General features: G+C 37.7%; 1 protein-coding gene across 5 annotated transcripts in view; it reads left to right on the top strand.

Annotated features, from left to right (window-relative positions):
- Positions 1–21,773, top strand: part of NCOA2 (nuclear receptor coactivator 2) — a 196,732-nt gene that overhangs the window by 131,119 nt on the left and 43,840 nt on the right. For all 5 annotated transcript variants that reach the window (XM_075085208.1, XM_075085210.1, XM_075085209.1 and 2 more), the window contains 6 exons: positions 9,734–9,837; positions 14,726–14,903; positions 16,334–16,519; positions 17,387–17,488; positions 17,569–17,709; positions 21,059–21,206. In XM_075085208.1, the coding sequence (XP_074941309.1) occupies positions 9,734–9,837; positions 14,726–14,903; positions 16,334–16,519; positions 17,387–17,488; positions 17,569–17,709; positions 21,059–21,206 (859 nt within the window). The remainder of the gene's footprint in view (positions 1–9,733; positions 9,838–14,725; positions 14,904–16,333; positions 16,520–17,386; positions 17,489–17,568; positions 17,710–21,058; positions 21,207–21,773) is intronic.

Genomic DNA, 21,773 nt, shown 5'->3' with positions numbered 1-21,773 from the left:
TATCTATGTTAGTATGGACACACTGAATTAAATTTGTTTCTGTTCTTCCTTAGCTGTCTTCAGTTATCTATACTCCATTTTGGCCTATGCTTTATTATGGAAACTTTTTTCTTTCATGGGCTCATGGGGAGCCCATGATCCATGATACTTATTTTTGGTACGCCATATTAGGTCTCTTGAAAACTTCTGCAGTCATCGATGGCAATTTATAAAAGCAAAAAGATCTTTGCCTGTTGTTGTAAATGATCTGGTGTGTCACAAAGATTTATCTTTGTGCATCCTAAAATAAAGTAGATTTTTTGTAATCATGGAAATGTGGCATTCGAAGAAAGGGAGTCATCTGTTTCCTTTTAACAGGCGGTTGAGTATATAGGAGTGAGGCCTCAAGAAACAGAGTCTGGCTAGATTAATACTCCTTTGCAGTATGTTATTTTGGCCTAAGTTTTGGAAACCTATAGGTTTAATTAGCTTGGCATTTGCATCTGCAGATTCTAGTCTAAAGAGTGTTAACCCATGTATCTTTATTTTCAAAATCTTGCCTGTGTTTTTACATGTCAGAGAACCAACTGGAGAGCTGTTAACTTTTGTGAAAGCAATATATTATTTCTGAGACAGTGATGGATCCCTGTTTTGAACGAAATTATCAGATCCTGCCACATTTCTTGTCTTTGAAAACATCAGCTCAGCCAAAATGTTAAAGACCATCAGGCTCCCACCATTTAGACATTCCTATTAATGCTGTTTTTAGAGATGAATTATCAAAACAAGATGAGGTTACTCATTAAGTAAATATCTAACACTTATAAAATCATAAATGCCAAAAAATACAGTAAAATTTTCTGTTCTGATTCAGTACATACCAAAGAAAATAATTACTTTGTTAAACTGAGTGATGCCAAATATTTGTATCTAATATTTCAGTGCAGAGGTCAGTTAGCTTGACTCTTTCTTTTGAAATTCATCGTATTAACGTAACAGACTTTAAGTCGATGCTGATGGATGCATGGCATTTGTTATCATGTACACTTCAGTAGTTTATGTGAGTGTTTTGAAGTCATCTAAATATCAACAGAAGGAAAACTGTTTCCTGGATATGTGTTTTTGTATACAGCTACAGAAACATGTATTTGAATCTGCTTATCTGATTCCAGAATAGAATAAGAAGTGACTGATTAAACTGAGGGTGTTTTTGGGTAAGGTGTTGATAGCCAATGTACTTGATCTACCATGTGTACTCCTTTGTTGTCCAAGTACTGTATTTTAGGCACTTATAAAATATTCTAAATTACACCATAACCAATCAGAAATTATACCAGTTACTACTTGTTCCTAGGGAGTGTAAATGCAAAAAAAAAAAACCACCCACACAAAACCCCACACCCACACAAAAACCACCACAAAAAAACAAACCCAAAACCCCAGCATTTAAACAAACAAACATTTTAAACCAGTGAAAATAACTTCTCGGTACCATCCTGGACTTTGGCCTTTTGGTAGGGAAGTATGCTGGGCAGGCAGCACCTTTGATTAATTTATTTCTGCTTTCTCTAGCCAGTCTGTGTACACTGGAAAGATAGTGGTCTTTTTGGAGAAAAGAGAAGGAATATAGCTTACAAACATAGGAATATACACGTGTACACACCCATTTGATTTATCAGTTTGCAAGTTAAAATACACGCTTTCGTTTTATACAAAAGCGTATGCTGAACACACTTAAATATTTTAATAAGCTAAGACCTGTCTAAAAATTCTGCAGGAGTAAAACTACCCACTTATATTCCTTTCCACTTTTTTTGAAAATGTAGTGGGAAAGGTCAATGTTGCAGCATGTCCAGGGGGTCAACAGGTAAAGGTTGTGATGGAAACTTAATTCCGTGTTAAAGAGATCTTCATGAAAAATAACTTTCCACTCATGATGTGGTAGTTTGACATATCCTCAGAGTTTAAAATGAGGCATGGGGTGAGAAATAGTTTCTGGATCCAGGGTTGCTTTTAGTCTTAGTTTAGATTTCACTGAAATGGTAGGATGACAGTTGTCCTTCTGTGTCTTTACTGCTAAATAAAAATGCTAGAAATAGTCTCAGCAGGGAAATTATTTTACTTGCAGTGCTGTTTTGTATTTTTATTGCATGCTGGGGATGGATCAAGCTGTTGAGGATTTGGGGTCCCAGATAGGACACTTAATTCAGCAGCTAAGCAGCAGCAAGTGGATTGTAATTCTGGGTTTTACTTCAGTCCCCAGTCCTTATCTTACCAGAAACTACTGACCTTCTGAGGTCATCTCAGGTGTGAATAATCTCTCACTGCTTTAAGTAGATAAATCTGGGAATAGTAGGTACATATTTCTGCAAATAATGCTATTTCTGTAAATAATGTCACTTTTAGTTGCCTCTGTTAAATCCAAGAGTTAGCAATCTTTAGAGAAGCTATTTAAATGTATTTACAGAGGGTGAGACTCAGCCTCAGTGCTCTGAATGGAGCCATGTGCTGGGGGCACAGTGGTCTAATACCCCAGCTCATGGCGCTTGGAGCCGACCCACTCCTGGTGCGAGGGGAGGAAGGAGGGAGCACTTCCAGTAGTGCCGCCTGTTCTCTTCCTCACTTCAAGAAGTAGACCATTGAGTTTCGTAATAATGAGAGTTAAAAGGGATCGTAGATTGACAACAGAAAAGACAGGCAAAATGAGAATGGGGAACAGAAGAAACCAAGGAAACAGTAGTAAAATGCATATTAAAGTACTTAGCAAAAAATACATGCAGAGATACTAGACTTCTTTCTGTCCAGCAGTTAAATAATATTTTTGGTGAGTTGAGTTTTATGATTTTTGTCCTTGTTCCAGTTTAACTGAGCTGGGACAATTATTTCTTATGCAGTACTTCTTACAGAAGTTGTATTGGGTGACAAAAATGCTGAGTTGTACAAAAAAAGAATGATGGGGAAATGTCAAAATTACTAAGAGAAATTAAACTAATTTTATGTATTATTACTTCCATTTGTTGCTATTTCTAAATCCATCATGGCTTTTCAGTGCTTATTTTACTTTCAGTGTCCATGAAGATTCTATACGCTGGTTACCGTTACTGAATTTTAGAAGAGGACACATCACTCAAAGCTTGAAAAGCTCCATGAAAGTTTACCTATATTTGGTGGTTTTGTGAGAATGCAAAGCTTTTTGTACAGCCGGTGTCTCACCGGTGCTGCTTTACAGTGGGAAGGTGGGGCAGGTATGTGTGGGACGGCAGAGCAGCTGCACCAATTAGAAGTTGAAAACACTGCAAAGAAGCAATCCCGATGTTGTAAGCGCTGTTACTCCTCAGCAAGTAATTGAGCTTGCAGCTTTCTGAGGGCTTTTAGCTTAAGCCCTGGGGTCGTTTACCATTTAAGTGCTCTTCCACCAGCGGTAGTAAATACGAAGCTAAACCATGTGGGTGTGATGAGTGGAGTGGGGCATGGGGAGGTGTGGGATGTGGCTGGGCTGGCGAGCAGCAGGCGGGTGGGCGTGTGGCCCTTTCCAACCAAAGGGGAGCCAAGCAGTGCTAACAAGAGGGCTGTGTGTCAGGGAGGTGGGCAAAGCTGTGCTCTTAGATTGCTCACAGTGAATAAACGTGCTGAGAAAAAGTGCAGCTGTGCTTTTTTAATATGCACTGGAGGAGATTTCAGCAGCCTGATGATATATCGTGCATTAATGCTGAAAAGATAAACACATTTGGAGAGCACAGGAAGGCCTTGTGTTTTTATGTTAGCAGAATGCTTCCTAATGAATAAGAACGTGCTGCTGGCTTCAGAGAGCCATATGGCAGCTTTTCTAATTTTAGTTCAGTGCAGATGCATAATTCTCCCTTGTTTTACCTCCTAAAACCTTCCTGAGATGTTGCATAGTTTTTCCTGTAAGACTTGATCTATAGTTTCTGAGGGAAAAGATGTATTCAAGAGTGTAATAGCTTCTTTGCTCTGGACAGATGTACGCTGTATGATGAAAGAGCAACCTCACTACATAATCACTTCCCTAAAATAGTAGCTAACTTTATTCACAGGGATGGGATAAGCTGGTCTTGAAATTGATTGCTGAAATAGTTGCTGTTTCTTAGGCACCGGTCTTCTGAAAAAATTACTTGCTTTCAGGGAGTAAAAACAATTTGTGTTGAGGCAATGGGAACTGGGCAAGAAACGTGCATGTGGATATCAAGTTCCGTGTGAGCCATGGATTGTAGTGCTTGGAATTACACAGCTACAAGGCAGAGCTGCTTTCCCTGTGGTTAACCAAGCATCAAAATAACTTACACATTCTTCACTGCTTTGCTACATCATGTGTAGTGATCCAAAACTACTCATGTTACCAAATACAAGCTTTCTCTTTTTTTTAGTGGTTTTTTTTCTATTTTTTATTCAAGTCAATACATTTGAAGGTACTTTTTGTATAGCCTTATTGATGTTAAAAACCTCCTGTCCATGACCACAGTCAATATCATTACTTACCAGTAGTCATACACAGATGTTATTAAATCTAATATTTCAAATACTTAAACTGTAATGTCAACTAATTTAACAGTTTGATAGCTGTACTTTCATGTTTTAACTATCAAATGTTAACATTAGTTTTTAATACTATATCTACCCTTATCTCTGGCCAGTTACATACTTTTACTGTTTCCTTGGTTGGTTGTTTGGAATTTATTTTTCAACGGCAATTCAGGAGCGATCAGAAGGACCACACAGGGTAAATTTACTCACAAATATGAATGAGGCAAGGCCAATGTAGTTGGCTAATGCATACAAAAAATGGAAAATATAAGTTGTTTTCAGGACAGTTGTAGTGTAAAATTTGCATGTTTAAACATTAAATAGTGTTTACAACCAATTTCAGGTGCTGTTGCTGTTACTGTTGTAAGGATCTTTCTTGATTGATGTGATTTTTCTAATGTGCAGTTGAGCTTTCTAGTGTTCCTTATAATAAATCTCTTTGCTTATATTTTTTACCTATTATTATATAAATGAAGGTATATTATTTGAGATGGGTGTGACATTTCAATTGTAATTCCAGAAAATTAAGAACAACAGGAATTACTTGGGGCACCTGAGAAAACTTGTTTTAAACAGTATTGGATAATAAATTTGATTCTACTGTTACAGTTTTTTTTCCTCTTGACATTTTTCTTCAGCAGTTTGTAGATCACAAGTCCTGCCCAGTCCAGCATTTCACCGGTAACCTTTTCTTTTTTGCTCCCCTTGTTCTATGAAGAACCTTAAGTGTTTCCCCTGTGAAAAATAAACTAAATGTGTGTCAGTGCAAACTTTCTCTTTCAGATTATGCTTCATCTTTTTGCAATTGCTACAGAGCTACAGTTTTGTTCCTTACTTTGAAAATGCATTTTGGTTTTGCAGAGAGCATCAAGGGGGAACTATTTCTGTAGCCAGTTTGATCAAGGAAGTTGGAGTAGAGCTTGGATACACACAAAGAGAGCTTTTCAGGTGGTTCAGCTGGTCCTGCCTGCCCACCTGTAGGAAGGAGGGGGTTGAAACACAACCAAAAGAAGGCGATGCCCATCAGTAGCACTTCTGAGCTTGCTGTCAGAAATCCAGAGAGAACCGACATAGCTTGAGTTGGGAGGATGGAAAACCAGGAAGGCTTCCTAAGTTAAAACATAGCAGGAGACTTTGAACTATTGCTTTTGGCTTCTCTTTCTCTGACTTAGGAATTTCAGTTAAACTAATGTGATTTCACAAAGGTTTGCTTTCAGAATCTTGAATGAGCTTCAAATAAAGCTTGAGGCTTTCCCACTGATAAATTTGTCAGAAAATATTTGTGAGGGCTTTTTTTTCCTTCTTCTGTATATTAACGTAGAGAAGTAAATACAGTTTATGATCACTAGGAAGATGCCCAATTGAAAATACTAATATGTATTTTAGTATATTACTGAGTATACAATTGTAAACATACCCACAGTTTAAAGTCTAAATTACACACATCACTAAAATGCTACCTAATTGGATGTATTTATTCTTTGTAGTATCTCTCTCAGGAGTACTTCTATTTTATTTAAATTTTTTTCTCTCTGTAGGCTAAACTCTTAATTGAGCGGAGCCAATGATTATTTCATGTGTGTGAAGTTTATTCTGCTGTAATTTAGATAAAATGTGCTTGATCCCTGGTAGCCATATTCATAACGCTGGGACCGGTTTCTAATTTAACGCTCCCTTGCCAGTGGCGAATTCCCTGTGTGGAGGTGAAGCCATGGGAAGCCCCTTTCCTCCCTGCTCACTTCCTCCACCGGCACAAGGCTGCATTTCTCTTTCCATATGAAACCTCTGCTCTGCTTTATCTGCCCTGCCTGTAGGATGCCTGGTGATGCTTTCCTGGCATTTTATATTTGAACAGGGGCATCGCTGTTCTAGGAGGCAGCGTTGCTGGTAGGTGTAAGATCAGGGAACTGGCTCCTGCTCTCGGTGTTAGTGGCCGCAGTGGAAAAATATAGCTGTGGTTAGTCACAGGGTAGTACCAGCAATTCCCATGGGGCAGGAAAAAAGGTTTTGGAGAGGCTTTGCAAGGTTTGGCCTCTGCTGCTATTTTCCTAACCCCTAGCGTTCAAAAATCATTAATCTAGTATAGAATAATAAACTCTCTGTGCATTTGATTTGTTTGTAGGGCTCCCAGTGAACCTAAAAAAGAGAGAAGTAAAAGGAAAAGTAAACTTCACACTTTTGCACCACAACTTAACACTAGAAGGTGGAACTGTTAAGAAAAACAAAAAATACCAAGTCGTGATAAATGCATGAGTGTTGTCGGCACTAGAAATTCATCTATCAGTTGTTGGGTTTTTCCAGCCTTCCTGCAACAAATTTTTGTTCTCAATTAGCCCACGTGGTGTATCACGGAAGAAAAGATTTGCATTTCAAGACGTTCCCCAGGCCTGTCTCTCAGGACAACACTGCTGACAGAGTTTGCACTTACTTTTCCTGTATGTCCTGATAGAGTCTTCATGAGGGTTTTGTTGATCGGTCAAAAATGGATAATTTACTGCACGGTAGCTGCAGTTTATAACATCAACATAAGTTACTGCTGGTCCTACTCAGAGGCTGTCTGAGGCCATGGTTTCCTATACAATGCCACTTAAATAAATGTATAGGGACCTCTGGCCTGAACATGTAGCTTCTTCTAATCTCTCCGGCCACTTCTTACACAGTTAAGTTACAGATCTAATTATGAAGTGCACCATTCGGGAGCGCTTGTGATGTATAATGCTTTTTGGAATGCCTAACCAAACATCATGAGTAGTGTAGCGTGTTGTCATCATCACTGGGAGCAGCAGGTCAGCAACTTTTAGGTCTAAATAGCATTTTCATGCACTGAGGGGAAAGCAGCCTTTCCTTTCCACAGACTTTCCCCATGCAGAGACTGGATGTAAGGCTTGAGAGGTGCTTGGTCTGGCCTGGTGTTGCAGCTTACATGTTGATTACAATTGCAGTAATTACAAACATTCTCCTTTTTCTCCATAAAACCTCACCTGTGTGCATAAAAGAGAACAATTATTTTTATAGATATTTTGTTGGTGGTTTATATAAACTCCTGGGTTGTAAGAGTGAAAAAAATGTTCAGGAAATGTTTTGTATTACATGAAAAATAATCAGTAAAAGTAGTCTTTGTGAATTGGTGAAACCAGGAAATACCATGCAGTGAATATGCTTGCACACCATTGCTGTACCGTATCTGCAGCCCCTCCATTTCTAGCACATGAAGTATAATCCCTTGTTCTCCAATCAAATGTGAACACTCTCCAGTGTCCAGTGGCTGAAGCAGTGAGAGGATGAAAGCAGGAAGCTGGTGTAGTATTATAGTATTTTGCAGTGTGAAACCAGGGATCACTTCATGCTGCCAGGAACAGATGGGAAACAAATACCATCACCAACTTTATTAAAAGCTCAACCTTATTTTTAGAATTCTTTCACAATTTTTAGAACATGTTTTCAGTATTGTATCATCAAATGGTGCCAACTCTGCTATATTGTAGTATGGGAAGGATTGTTCAATTTGTTACACCCAATCTCTGCTTTTGGCCAAAAGAAGACAAAAGAAAAGAAAAAGCAAAGAAAATCCCACTGCAGTCCTCAGTCCAAACGAGAAATACTAATTTTGTATCCTCGTGAGTTTAAGTGGCAGAGGAAGGATTAATAGTTATTTCTAGTGTATTTATTTCTATCAATTTATGCTAATCAGTGCTCTAAAATTATTCCATTAATTGCAAGGGTCCAGGAACAGTTTTGTTTCATCATTATTCACAATGGTGTTACATTGTGTATTAACATACCCTATGAAGACAGCTAAGATTTTCGTGACTCTTTTTTCATGAAAGCAAGAAATCATAGAAATCTAGGATGAGACAGCCCGAGTGACCAAAGCCTTATTGCCAGCAGGTGATCGCTGATAGGAGAGCACCCAGGGGTTCTCAGAAGCAGTTCCTTTACTGTATGTCTAAGTAGCGTATATTCACACTGACCTTATAACCTCTGCCAAGGAAAGAGTTCAGAAGAACTTTGGCTATGGTATTGCAGATCTACAGATACTGTAAAATACTGTACATTTGGATACATTTTAATTTGTATGACTGATGCTTTAATTTTCACTAAGGGTGATTTTCCAAAGGCCCTTTGCTCCATCTGCACATGGTACTTTCAGTAACTCCTACAATGAATCTTCTTCTGGTTTATTGTGGTAGAAGGCATAAATTCTTGTTATCATAATTTCAATGTGCTTTCATGTTTATTAAAATAATCTATTGCATAATATTAAAAAGAAAAAATCTTTAATGATTTTTAATATTCTAGATTGCAGTATAACCCTACCTTTTACATAATTGCTTGGAAAATAATAAAAGAATGCTTTGAGTATAGAACTAGCAACAAAAAATTACTCGTTTCATTCACTTATAATGTAAAATATGTATTTTGTGTGGTGTTTTTATTACTTTTATTACTTCTCCCTTACACATCAATATAATTCTTGGATTAGAAAAATTAATGCAGTCCATTACTTGATATGAATTATAAGCCATCTTGATTCGAAAGTTCAAGTATTTATGAATATCCCTTACATTTGAAGTTGAGTATGATCTGTGATACTGTATGTAACATATTGTAATATGTGTTACTATGCTCCAAAACCCTTAAATCATTATTTTCTTGCCTGCAATTTTCAAATACAGCGCTTGAAATTGTATGTAGTTGTAATAACATATTGGTAAAGAAGGCAGTATGAAAATTATGTGATAGCAAAAATGTGGGTGGAGGCATGGGAACAGAAATGAGGCTGCTGTTTCTCAGTACTGAAACAGTAGATTGTGGACTTACGTTTTTCCTTCTAAACATAGTGATCGTGGAAAAGTTGTGCAGCTGTGAGCTTTGCATGCTCTTTTAGATCAGTCTCTTAATACACCTTGATCTTGGCTTTTGCTCATTGCCCCTTCATGAGGAGCCCTTGCTTTTGCCCAGTGTTTTGTTTTGTAGTTTAGTAAAATACCTAGCAGAGAAACAACTTCATTTGTGTCACAAAACTTCAAAACTGAGAAGCAAATACACTAGTTACGCTTTTGTTGAATCATTATGGGAGACTATTTAATCTCATTTTCAGTATTGTTGCACCGTAACCGTTTCATAGCTGGCCTCAATACTCTCTGGGCTCTTACTGTATCACTTAAAGAGCACAGTTCTGTCATTTAATCTATAGTTTTCTTTATTGCAGAAAAAGCAGCAGCAGCTAATGAAGATGAAGTGCAAAAAGCAGATGTATCATCTACGGGTCAGAGTGTCATCGACAAGGATGCACTTGGACCAATGATGCTTGAGGTGAAGAGCACAAAATTCCTTTATTTAAGCCAGTTCTGCTCCCCCTAGGATGAAGAGCAGTATAATGAAATGAAAAAGTGCAGCTGGAGGTCACTGTAAAAGAATGGTCGAGAGAGACAAACCATCCTGGCTACTTAGGAATATGTCATTTAAGAGCAGGCAGCATATTTCTGTTGGATTCAGTGATGAAACTCTCTTTAACTTGGTGTGGGGAGAAGCAGAGAAAGATAATTCAGATGCTTTGTAACACAGACAGCTTGAAGGGCTTCAGTTGGTTGCAAGTCTGGGGTGTCTGCATGTGTATGTTTTATTTGTTCTAAACCACGAGAGCTTTGAAAGACCTGTTCTACCTAAACGTTGACTTACATATGCAGTAGTATACACGTGAATAATGCTTCCTCTAAAATTGCGTGTCATTGCTATACTGCGTTAATGGTTTATCATTTCAGCACTTACAGCATGACTCTTCCCTCTAGAATATGAAAGTTATCTAGGGGAGCTTTTCAAGCTGGGTATTTCAATTTATTCAGTTAAGATTTCTGTCTGATTTTGTCTGTTATTTTGATATCCCAAAAGGCTGCATGGTTAAAACCTAACTTCCAAATGTATTAATAGTAATGTTGGCTAGGTATGTTATTTGGGATCCTAATATCATATGCTACTGTCCTTTGGCCCTGCTACTTTATCTGCTTAAGCTTACTTGCAAACTGTTTATTCCTGTTCTGACTGTGGGCTTTCTCTGTATGGATGAATAAATGTTACTTTAGATAAAACAAAACACAAACTCTGAATTAAGCTAAAGGAACCAACTTTGGCAGAAGCTAATTATTCTGTCATTTCTGAATGTTGCAGGAGCAAGATGCACGTTATAAGTTTTAAGAATTTGCATTATTTTTCATTATTTGTTAGATGAAAACATACTTTTCTGTACTATGTACAAAATAAAGGCTCCAAAATCACAGTACTAAACATAAGATTAGACAGGTTGGAGTGAAAACATTCTTCTTTGAAAAGCAGGGGTAACAAATTAATTGATTTCATTTAGTATTTATTATACATGCTCACTGAATTGAATGTTGGTTTTGCTATCAAACAAGGTTAAACATCCATCTCTTACATTGCTATGCTAAAATTTATCTTTCACTTCCTATTAATTTAATTGTAAGGAAAATAAGGATAAAATTTCCCCGCCCCCCCGACTTACCTTACATGATTGGCTACTGCAGCAAACATGACATGTAAAATCAGCCGTCTGTTCCATTATTCCATTTAATTTAGTTTTCCTTCACAGTAAAACCATTGCATATTAACAATGAAAGATTGTGGAACTAAATGAATAAACTGGTCCTTTTGCACGAAGAAACTTAAAAGGACTGAAAATTGGTATACGTTTACTGTGAAAAGACTATAGATACTTTCTTTGTGTCTTTATCTCCTTAAGGAAATGCAATTAAGTTATTTCATCTTTACAGAACCCCTTTATACAACCTCTTCAAAAACCTACCCCTTTCCATTGCCAAATAATAAAAAAAATGGCAATGCTGATGAACAGTTTATTAGTTGATTTGGTTTAGAAATGTAATTGTCTGTTTTTATTAAAGAACAAAACTGAAGAATCCTCAAAATAGTGATTGTTTCCAGCTGAAGGGAGTGAGTAAAATTCATCATGCAGCTGCCTCTGAGGAATATTTTAACATATTTCTTGGTTAAAGCAGAAAGTAGATGGGAAGAGAAGGTGAAAAAATAGTGAAGAGAGCTGACAACAGCTCAAAGAACACAAATGTGTTTTCCGGTATATCATCTAAAATAATATCTGTTCTCTTATTTTCTCTTCCAGCATGTTGCCCATTATTTGTTCCCCCATTGTACCAGTAGCTCTGAAGAAAACTTGTTTATGTGGTCACATGCATCTGGGGGCAGAATTAAGAAATTATTGCAGAAGTGGAAGCTTCTAAAAGATTTAAGTGGCTCGGTGCATTAACTTGCTCAAAAGCCCTGCCGCTGCTTACCTACAGGACTTTTTTTTATTAATAGAATAGAAAGAAATGGGAGACTGGCAGATAAGGTCCTGTGTTACTCTAGGCTCAGATGACCACTTCTGTGGCCAACCCACGAAGCAGCTGTGAGGTAACAGCACAGGGCACTTCCTTGCCAAAGAAGTCGCTGTAGCAGGAAAGTAGTAAGGAAAACCGAAGATTATTGCGGGATGCCAGTAACTCTCATAATCTCTTGCTTGCCGTCTGCCTTTGGAAGTTTTCTCTTTAGGACTCTGATAAACATCTGCATTGGCTTTGGTTTTGCAGTCCCTTTGAACTGATGTAAGCGTGGACTGCTGCCAAGCAGAATGGTTCAGCCAAACCCACACCCTTCTGCCAGCTATAAATGCCATGTGGTCTCATGGTGGGCCAGTTCAGGGGACTGATGTGGCTGGCACCTATGGTTTTTTTTTCTTGCATTAGGTTTCAGCCAACTCAGTTCTCTGGTCCACCTCTTCATATCCTCAGACAGTACAGGGACCTGTCCTGATGTGGAGATGACTAAACCAAAGAGGTCATGCTTAACATTGGCTTCAAGCAGTGATGAAACGCAGTCTAAGACACTAATTCATAGCAGAGATGCTGATAGAAAATTGTATTAGAGCCTCAATTAATTAAATCTTGTAAATCATTGTTAGCTAAACTAAATACTGGTCAGCAGGAAAATGTCATGAATGTTATGAAAGCACATGGAAAGGAGGAAGCTCTCCAAAGAAAGTGAATTAACAGGAGGAACCAAGAATGATCAGAAAGAAAAAGGCAGCAATGATAAAAAACAAAGTCAGAGATTAGAATTTGTGACAATTAACAGGAGAAAAAAAAAGACCTAGTTTATCTTCATTTAGAGGCAGTCAGGAAAAGTATGTACTCGTACATTTATTTGAGGGGTTTATTACTTTGTAATTTAAAAATTAGAACAAACAAAGCACTTGGCAACCATTAGCTCAGCCACTCTGCTTGTGTGTTGTACTTTCACGGTCCCTCCTTTTTAGCAGAATCATTAACTTAGGTTGGGGAGGACCTCTGGAGCTTGTGTAGTCCCACCTCACACTGTGAGCAGGTCCAACTAAAGCAAGTGGCTCGGGTCCAAGTCCAGCTGAGGTTTTAATATCTCTGGGGAAGATTTCACAGCCTCTTTGGGCAGTCTCTTCCCATATCAAGGCACCTTTATGGTGATTTTTTTTTTTTTTTGTATCTCCATGAAGTGTCCTGTGTTGCAACCCATGTCTGTTACGTGTTGTCCTTCTCTTGTGAATCTCTGAATAGAGCCTGGCTCTGTCTACTCCTTAGCCTTCTGCTAGGTGGCTGAAGACAGAAATAAGATCCCTCCTTAGCTTTCTCTTTTTTACTCTCTGGATTTACTAACTGCTCAGTAGTATATAATATTTTTAATATGAATCTGTAACCTGTGTACTTGAGAACTGCCTGCTAAGACCAACGTGCAAGTTGTACAGTGTACAAGTTTGGTCATATCAAAGATGCCACATGCCTATATACGCTTGCTAAGGCAGATACTCCTTGTTAGACTGTGTTGCAGAGAGTGAGTTCAGGTTTAGTATGGATCCACTCACTTTTAATTAACCCATAATGAATCATGCGTTGCCTGTTTTTCTGACTTGTTTCTGTCCCTGGAGATGTAATAACTAACAAGTCTTATAGTGATTTCCCACTAATCCTTAAAGAGGTGAATAAATCAGGCAAAGCTGCAGAAGTCTGTATGGGTTAATTGTTATCCGAATGCTCAGACCAAAAGCTTTGGTGCTTTAAGTTTAAATGTATCCCCTTTTTTCTGCTCATAATGACATAAAGTTAGAGGGATGCGTTCTGAAATATTTCTACCTATCCACAGTCATGTTTGCGTCTTAAGGAGAAGAAAGCTTGCATGAGAAGGTCTTACTGATACTCAGTTTTTACTTTATTGTCATCAGGTAGAAGCGATGTAGTATTTGGTTTAGACTTCAGATAACATGCAGTAGATATCTTGGAAAGAATGCTTCAGCTAGGTTGTCACTGTCACAAGAGATAAGGGGGGGAACTAATCAGCAGAAATAACTAATTTAGTCACTTCCTCACAGAAACTTTAAGTCCTTTGGAATACCATGGAGCTGAGTTGAAGAGGTGAAAGTCTGGTTCCTGTTCCCTGGATCATGTGTGGACTGAATTAAACTGGTGTCAGATTGAAAACAAAACAAAACAAAAAAAATATTAAAGCAGTCCTGGGAGTAGAGACTAGAGCTGCACCATCCTGGATGCTCACTGCCTGCTCTCAGCTCCCTTTGCCCTTCTCTGCTTTTAATCCCTCATGCTCCTGGCTGCGTGCGGCCTCACTTCTATGAAGGTGCATGGCTGGGGATGTCCACAGAGCCTTTTCATTCTTTCTGCCAGTGTTATACTTGCCTTATGTCAGCCCATCTTATGACATTTTCCTGGGCTCAGTCTCCCTGTGCTGCATAGAGTGAACAGGCTCAAGATTTAGCAGAACCAGCTTCTGGTCCAAGTTTTGAACTTGATAGGCAGATAGATAGGTAGCAACAACCTCTTCCATTTTATGTATGTGTGTTTGTTTGTTTGGGATGGGGTGATGGTGGTTTGTTTTCATGTGTAGGTTCCATTATTTTGTATGGGGCACACCTTTCTGTGCTTTTACTCTGGCTTGCTGTAAGTAAGATTAGATGCTCAATCTGAAATGCCTCCTTTGCTGTTACAGGCAAGAATATAAAAGCTGGGGTGGATGCAGAAAGGTTTAGCTATGTCATCTGAAGGAAATATTTATTTTCTGGATATCTTGTCGCTAATCTGGTTGTTTGGCATTGTGTTTCTCTTTCCCTCTGCTTTTTTTTTTCCCCCTTTAGGCCCTAGATGGGTTCTTCTTTGTAGTGAACCCAGAAGGTAATGTTGTGTTTGTTTCTGAGAATGTGACGCAGTACTTAAGGTACAACCAAGAAGAGCTGATGAACACAAGCATATATAGCATCCTACATGTAGGGGACCACAACGAATTTGTCAAAATCCTGCTGCCAAAATCTTTAGGTATATACCTTTTCCTCATATCATACCTTTACTTATTTAACCTTGGTTTCATAAATCAGCATTTCAGTAGCTTAAGTTAATGTCCTTCCACTATTTACAGTTTCATCATATACACTCTATTTATTTTTAATGTCTATATAGGCTGTATGAATGATTAATATTATTCTCAAAAGCATCTTCTACTCTTTCCAGTTCTCCTTTGTTAAAATTACTCTTAGTAACTCATGTTAACTGGTATTTTTAATGAATCTCCAGAGTGAATCACTAAAAGACAGCATTAGCTATGTGAACTCTCTGTTAGTTCCCTGTCTAGGGTGGCTATTCTAAGAATGGCCAAAGAAAGGGGCAATATAGAAAAAAATCAGAAAACTCCTCATGCTGGAATTTTTATTTCAATGTCTTTAGTCTCACCAATATTTGCCCTTATCTTTCAAAAATGTTTTAGTTATTTGCAGCCAATTTTTACATTCATATTAATAGCAGTTTTAATATCATTATTTTTTGGAGGAGGTGAAAAGAAAGAGAAAGTCAATACTAGGCTCCTCGTTTGCTCACAGCAGTTTTAAAACTATTATGCAATTGACTTTCACATTTTATTACTTTATTTGTAAACCCCTGAAGAATCAAAAATGTAACACTTTTAATGGCTAAACCCCATAAATTACTGCCTTTATTGCATTTTATGACTGAAGAGGGCAAGTGAACAGTATTTTAAATATGACCCTGCTATTTCCTTATGTGGTGTTACATTAATTCACTCTGACTGATGTCCAGTACCTATATTTGTGCATCTCGGGATTTTGTTTCCTTTTTTACTTGTCCTAAGCACTGTGTTGGGCTTTAGTTTTATCCATTGCTGCATCCAGGTCACTCTCTTCCCTTCAGTCTTTCCCGTTGTAGCTGAGAGTAGGTGTTTCAATATATTCCCAGTTGCATTGCTTCCTGTTTTTATAAATACCTATTGGATTGGTTTTTTTCTCTTCCTAATCTGGACCCAGATTTTTATACAATGCTGCTGTCTCTTTTGTATTAATCACTGTTAAATTCAATGGACAGATCCTACATACTGCCTTATTTCTTCCAGGCATATAAATTAACTTGATCTACCCAGCAGGCTTTTCACTGTGCTGTATAACTTTTACATGCACCAATATTTAGACTTTTATCCTGCTTATCTACTATGCTGTTATGAGTTATTTGAAGAAAACATGATAGCTGAACAAATTAGCCGTGATCTTAAAATATGAGAATTTTATAAATTACCTTGTTACGTGCTGGCTTTGGCTTTAATATTAAAAATAGGTTGTTGTTGTTAAACAAGCTTTTTTCCTAACCAGTTTGCAAAGCACCTTGATTAATTTCCTGTGGATAAGCAGCAGAAATGACTGCTGCTGGATTTATCTCACTATATGATCTTTGCTTTGCTCCAGTGAATGGGGGATCTTGGTCTGGTGACACTCCTAGGCGTAATAGCCATACGTTTAATTGTCGGATGCTGGTAAAACCTCTTGCTGATTCTGAAGAAGGCCATGATAACCAGGAAGCACATCAGAAATACGAAACTATGCAGTGCTTTGCTGTTTCTCAACCAAATTCCTTCAAGGAGGACGGTGAAGGTAATTACTGTTTTCAGTTTGTGTTAGTATTTTCTCTTTCCATGCTATTGCGGGACAGCAGTTTCAGCGGTTGATAAAGTGAGGTGAAGCTGATGAAGTGGCTTCTGAATCCTGAAAAAGGGAAAAATTGTAAATTTTTTTCATTTAACTGGAGCAGTGTACTTGCATCTTGGATTATGAGTGTACGCACTCGTATGCACCTATTTGTTAAACCAATATAATTGAAACTAAGAGAAATTCTGATTCCATTAAAGAGAGATCCTAGTTTTATATCACTGCAATTGCAAGAAGAATGTCGCTGACTGAGAGGAAAGTTTCAAGGTTTTGAGTTCTTAGAATTTGAAACAGTTGTGGTTCACCATTTGCTACTTCGGCAGGTAAATTTTCTCAGATTTTAAGTATTCAGATAAGTAAAAATGGCTTATTATGAAGCTGCTCTCTCAGGGATGGTGAGCATTTGGGGCGTGTTTAAGAAATGTGGCTTAGAAGGTACGAAATGGCAAGTAATGAAGAAATGTGCTCTCCATGCGTGCAGTATATCCTTTTTTATGAGTTATCTCCTGAGTGGTTGAGCTGCTACAGGTATATACATAAACACATGCCAATAATTATGGACTGTGGTGGAGTCCTTGACAATTTTTCTTCTAAAAATGAAAAAAAAAAACGTACCTCCCCTGTGTTGTTTAATATTGTAGGAAATAATGAATATGTAAAACCACTGAGTTCTATCTATCATTTTATTGATACAAAATCTATTCTTCTGGTTCAAAAAGATATAAAGAACTTTTTAAAAATACTTCTTAATTCTTTGTGGAAACAAAATCTTCCTCTTCTGTACGAATTACTGAAGTAACATTTCTCTTTAAGATTTGCAGTCTTGCTTGATTTGTGTTGCAAGAAGGGCTCCAATGAAGGAAAGACCACTTCTTCCTTCATCAGAGAGCTTTACTACTCGCCAGGATCTACAAGGTATTGTGAAGTAGGACTTTTAAACTTCCCCCCCCACCAAAGGGGAAATTGCTGTAACAAATGTTTTAATCTAATATCAGGCAAAATAACTTCACTGGATACAAGTACCATGCGAGCAGCTATGAAACCTGGCTGGGAGGATTTGGTGAGAAGATGCATTCAGAGGTTCCATTCGCAGCACGAGGGAGAAATATCTTTTGCCAAGAGGCATCACCAGGAAGGTTAGGTTTCATATTTTTAGCACTTCCTATATTTAAACTGTTTGTCATTTGTACCTCTTGGTTGTGTTCTCTTTGTTATGTTTACATGGAACAATTAAGGGCTACTGAGAGTCCTTTTTTCAAGCTGATTTGCCTGACACACACGGCTTGCTCTAGAGAGGTTTTGCACCTTTCTTCCAGTTTGTTTTAGCCTGTTTGTTAGAACTGTGCCATATTGGCAGGTGCGTTAAATCTTCAGATTGTCACAATTATTTTAGAAAGACAGACCCTTGTGTGTTGCCCACCAAAACATTCACTACCCGTTATTCTTCAGAACCTCAGCTCACGCATTGCAGTTCATTGACCTCTATTCCTTTTCTCTACAAAAATGGACTTTTGCTGTCATGTTTCCTGTGGGAAACGCTCGGTGTGAATTATCGAAGATGCAGCACTTGTGCTATCTGGAAACCTACACTGTTGTACTGTATGTAGCTGATAAGTGCTATGGGATACACCACAAGCACATCTACTCAGTCAAGATTACGGTATGTAAGAAGTAGGAGAGTACTGCGTTGTGAAAGGTTCCGTGTGAGGTTTCCGTGGTAGTGACTAGATGGGGAATTTTCTTTTCCTAAAACCCTAATACTGCTAATTCTAGTAACACAGATCCAAATTACTAAAGGCAAATAACCCTTTACAGTCCACAGGAAAGTCCTTTCAAAACCAATGGGGAAGCACTGGAACATTTCCAGTGCAGGAGCATCATTCTTTGGGTTCGTGTTTGTAGAGCAGGGTTTACAGCTGGCCTGTAACAAATAGTTGCCATGGTCATTAAACAACTGGCACGCTGTGTTGGAAACCAAATTGTAACTGGAATCTCAAATTATTCCGCCAAATACACACACACGTGCGCGCACACACACAAAAAAAAGCTTTAGTCATGCGTTGTTAGTTAAATATCCTTTAATATGTTCTGCTTTCATGAAACCTCCAGGTTTCATGTTGGGAATGTGGAGGCACAGAAATACTGTGATATTCACAGCCTTATGCTGTGATTTCAGACAGAGCTGAAGAAGGTAGTATGTAATAAAAGTTACAGCTGAGGTTTGGAGAACAGTTTCAGGTAAGGACCTGTCTGTGCCAAAGGCGATTGAGGAATTTCTGTTATGGCATCCAGCCACTTGTTGTTTCAATCCCCTTCATATGATTCCTGAGCAAATTAGCAGCTCCTACATCCAGAGCTGAGGTTTGAGTGGGTCCTCTCTAAGCTATCTGTGAAGTGATAAAAATATACATGTTTTGGGGTTTACACTGTATCATTCTGCAGGAGAGGCTTAGGATCATCGTATAAACTGTAGAATTAGTCTAAGTGAGGGGGCTCTTTACTTCTTGTGGAAGAGAAGAGGGTGAGTGATAAGAGGAGGAGGAAAAACCTCTGGAATTGTTTTCTGCAAAGGATCCAGCACGGCAGAAGAATAATGGCTGAAATGTTTCCTTCCCCTGCTCGGTAGCATGGAGAAGAAAAACAAGGCATGACTTGGGCAGTAGCATCTTTGCACTTGACTGCAGAATGCCTTGCATTTTTTAAGTCATTATGGTTTGAGAATAGAAGCAAAGTAAGTCTCCTACATGTAATTCAGTGCAGAAAAAAAATCAGCATTAGTTTGATAAATAATAAACACCACAAAGCTTTCAAATTAACTCTCAGTATAAAGTGCAAAATATATGGTAAGTTTTTATTGGCCACAGTCAGAAAAATAGCATTTCCTCAAGAGGAATACGGAAACATTCTTGTTTGCTTAAAGAATTAGTTTGGAAAATGATTTAAGTAGAGATTTCACTTGTATCCTGTTGGCATTGAGTACTGGAATTTCCTGATGTGGTATATGCTAAAGTTAAGAGCTTTGGACCTTCTGGTGCCCAGAGGTTAAACTGAAACAATGACATACCTAACAGTGAAATTTTGCTTTGTATTGTTTCACAGTTGTAGGTTTTTGTTTTTCTTTACATTTTTACCCTAAAAACCCCTTCTGGTTGTTTAAATTGTACTTCCTGTTTTCTCACTGACTAAATAATACTTTAAAACCTTGCAGAACAATATATAACAGTGCAGGGGACAAGGAAAGAAAGCAATCATAACCAGTCCTGCAAGGCTGAAAATGTGGTAGCTCTGTTGAGGAGACTATTTAATAAAGCCACACTCGGAAAACCATGTCATTTCATTACAACAGGAAATATTAAAAGACAAGCAATGAAATGGAGATCAGATTATACTATTAATTAAAAAAAAAAACCACAGGAAATATGTATATATGAAAAAAAAAAAAAAGAAATTAGAAGTATTTGTAGTGCTTCATTCCTGTTTTTCTCCCTACAAAATTATATGAAAATTCTGAAGTTAAGTATTTCCTTCCTGCCATATCTGCAATCCTAATGTAGTAGCTTTTGGACTAGGAAATAAATGCGAATGATCAGACTTGTTTCATTGATGACAGAGAGTGAACAGTAGAATAAATACTTGGAGATTTGCTTTTCCATAACATGATTTTCATTTTTAATTAAAGAAATGTCACAGGGGTCTACAGAAGTTAGAGAACTGAATTTGTTGAAGTTCAGATTTACACTGAAAACTTAAGGGCTGCAGAACATGTGCATTGAAGGAAATCCAAAACCTGAAATGCAGTCATATCTAACACCGGGGAAGGATCGCACAGCCCCGATTTTGGTTTAGCTAACTGTATTTGTAATTTGTTTGAGCTGTATATTTTTGTATTTGTTCTTTAAAAAGTAATAACTTCTTGTTCCAGTTCTTGTTTCTCATTCTTCTTACATAAGAAATTTGTGTACTTTTTAAATTAAATAAGTAGTGAGAGTAACTGTTACAAGATAATTTAAGGAGGGAATAAGGAGGAAAAGATACGGACTAATGGAAACAAATTATCTAGAAATGAAAGGCATTTGTATTAATCATCGTGATGTAGATGATACAGATGAAAATATGTATGACGAACAAAAGGAGTTAGACACATATTTGATGAAAAGTGAAATGGACATTGAGGACTTCTTGGTCCACACCTGAAATATTCTGCATTTCATAGTATCTGTCCTGTTGTTGCTGTTTCTCCTTATAGGTTTTCTTTTGATCACCCTACAGTATGTGAGATTCTTTATTTTATATGCATCCCACCTATTTATTTTCAAAGTTTTTCTTCTGGTTTTTTGGTGGTGGTGGTTGGTTGGGTTTTTTTAGAAATTAATGCAGTGTCTGTGTTATCAGTGCTGATGGGTTTAGAACAACAATTTTGAGCAACTAAGCTACCTATAGTATAGTTTCTCATTAACTTAATTCTGTTATTTCGCTTGCTTGCAGTGCTGAGGCAGGGACTAGCGTTTAGTCCTGTTTATCGGTTTTCCTTGTCTGACGGCACTATTGTTTCTGCCCAAACGAAGAGCAAACTCATCCGTTCTCAGACAACTAGTGAACCTCAGCTTGTAATCTCCTTGCATATGCTTCACAGGTAATACTCACCGGTTTATTGCATCCACACTCTGCAGAGACAGGGAAAATAGAAAGTTGCCAAAGCAAATACGTTGTTTTTAAGGCTGATAGATGTGCAGTTGACCCAGAACTGATCGCATGCAAACAAAATAAGTTTTTGAATTCAATGCTTACAGCAGGAAAAGGCTGTAAGATTATTTCAGAACTTACAAATGACATGCTGGATTTTCACATCAAGATACTCCATTAAACATCCGAAATCTCCTATAATCTCATGTTCTTAATTTCAGTATTTTAATTTCCTGTATTTTACATAGTAGACACAAAAAACTTTCCAAATGTAATTAAACCTAGAAAACTTTGAAGGATTAAATTCCTTGTAGTTCACATACAGTCAGTCATATGTTGGGCCTGAGTCTTCTTTAAAGGATATGTTATGATCATTAGAACTGCATTTTAGACAAACTGCATATTTTAACTTCTTGTCTCTCTTGAATCATTGTCTTCCATGGTGCTTGGAGTAGTGACTTTGATATGTCCAATCCTGAGAAACGCCACCACCATTAGTTTTTAAGAAAAAAGGCCA

This window comes from Phalacrocorax aristotelis, chromosome 2 (genome assembly GCF_949628215.1).
Source record: "Phalacrocorax aristotelis chromosome 2, bGulAri2.1, whole genome shotgun sequence".
In the NCBI taxonomy this organism is placed as follows: domain Eukaryota; kingdom Metazoa; phylum Chordata; class Aves; order Suliformes; family Phalacrocoracidae; genus Phalacrocorax; species Phalacrocorax aristotelis.
The sequence above is the reverse complement of the archived record's forward strand: the minus strand, read 5'-3'. Positions and strand labels throughout refer to the sequence as shown.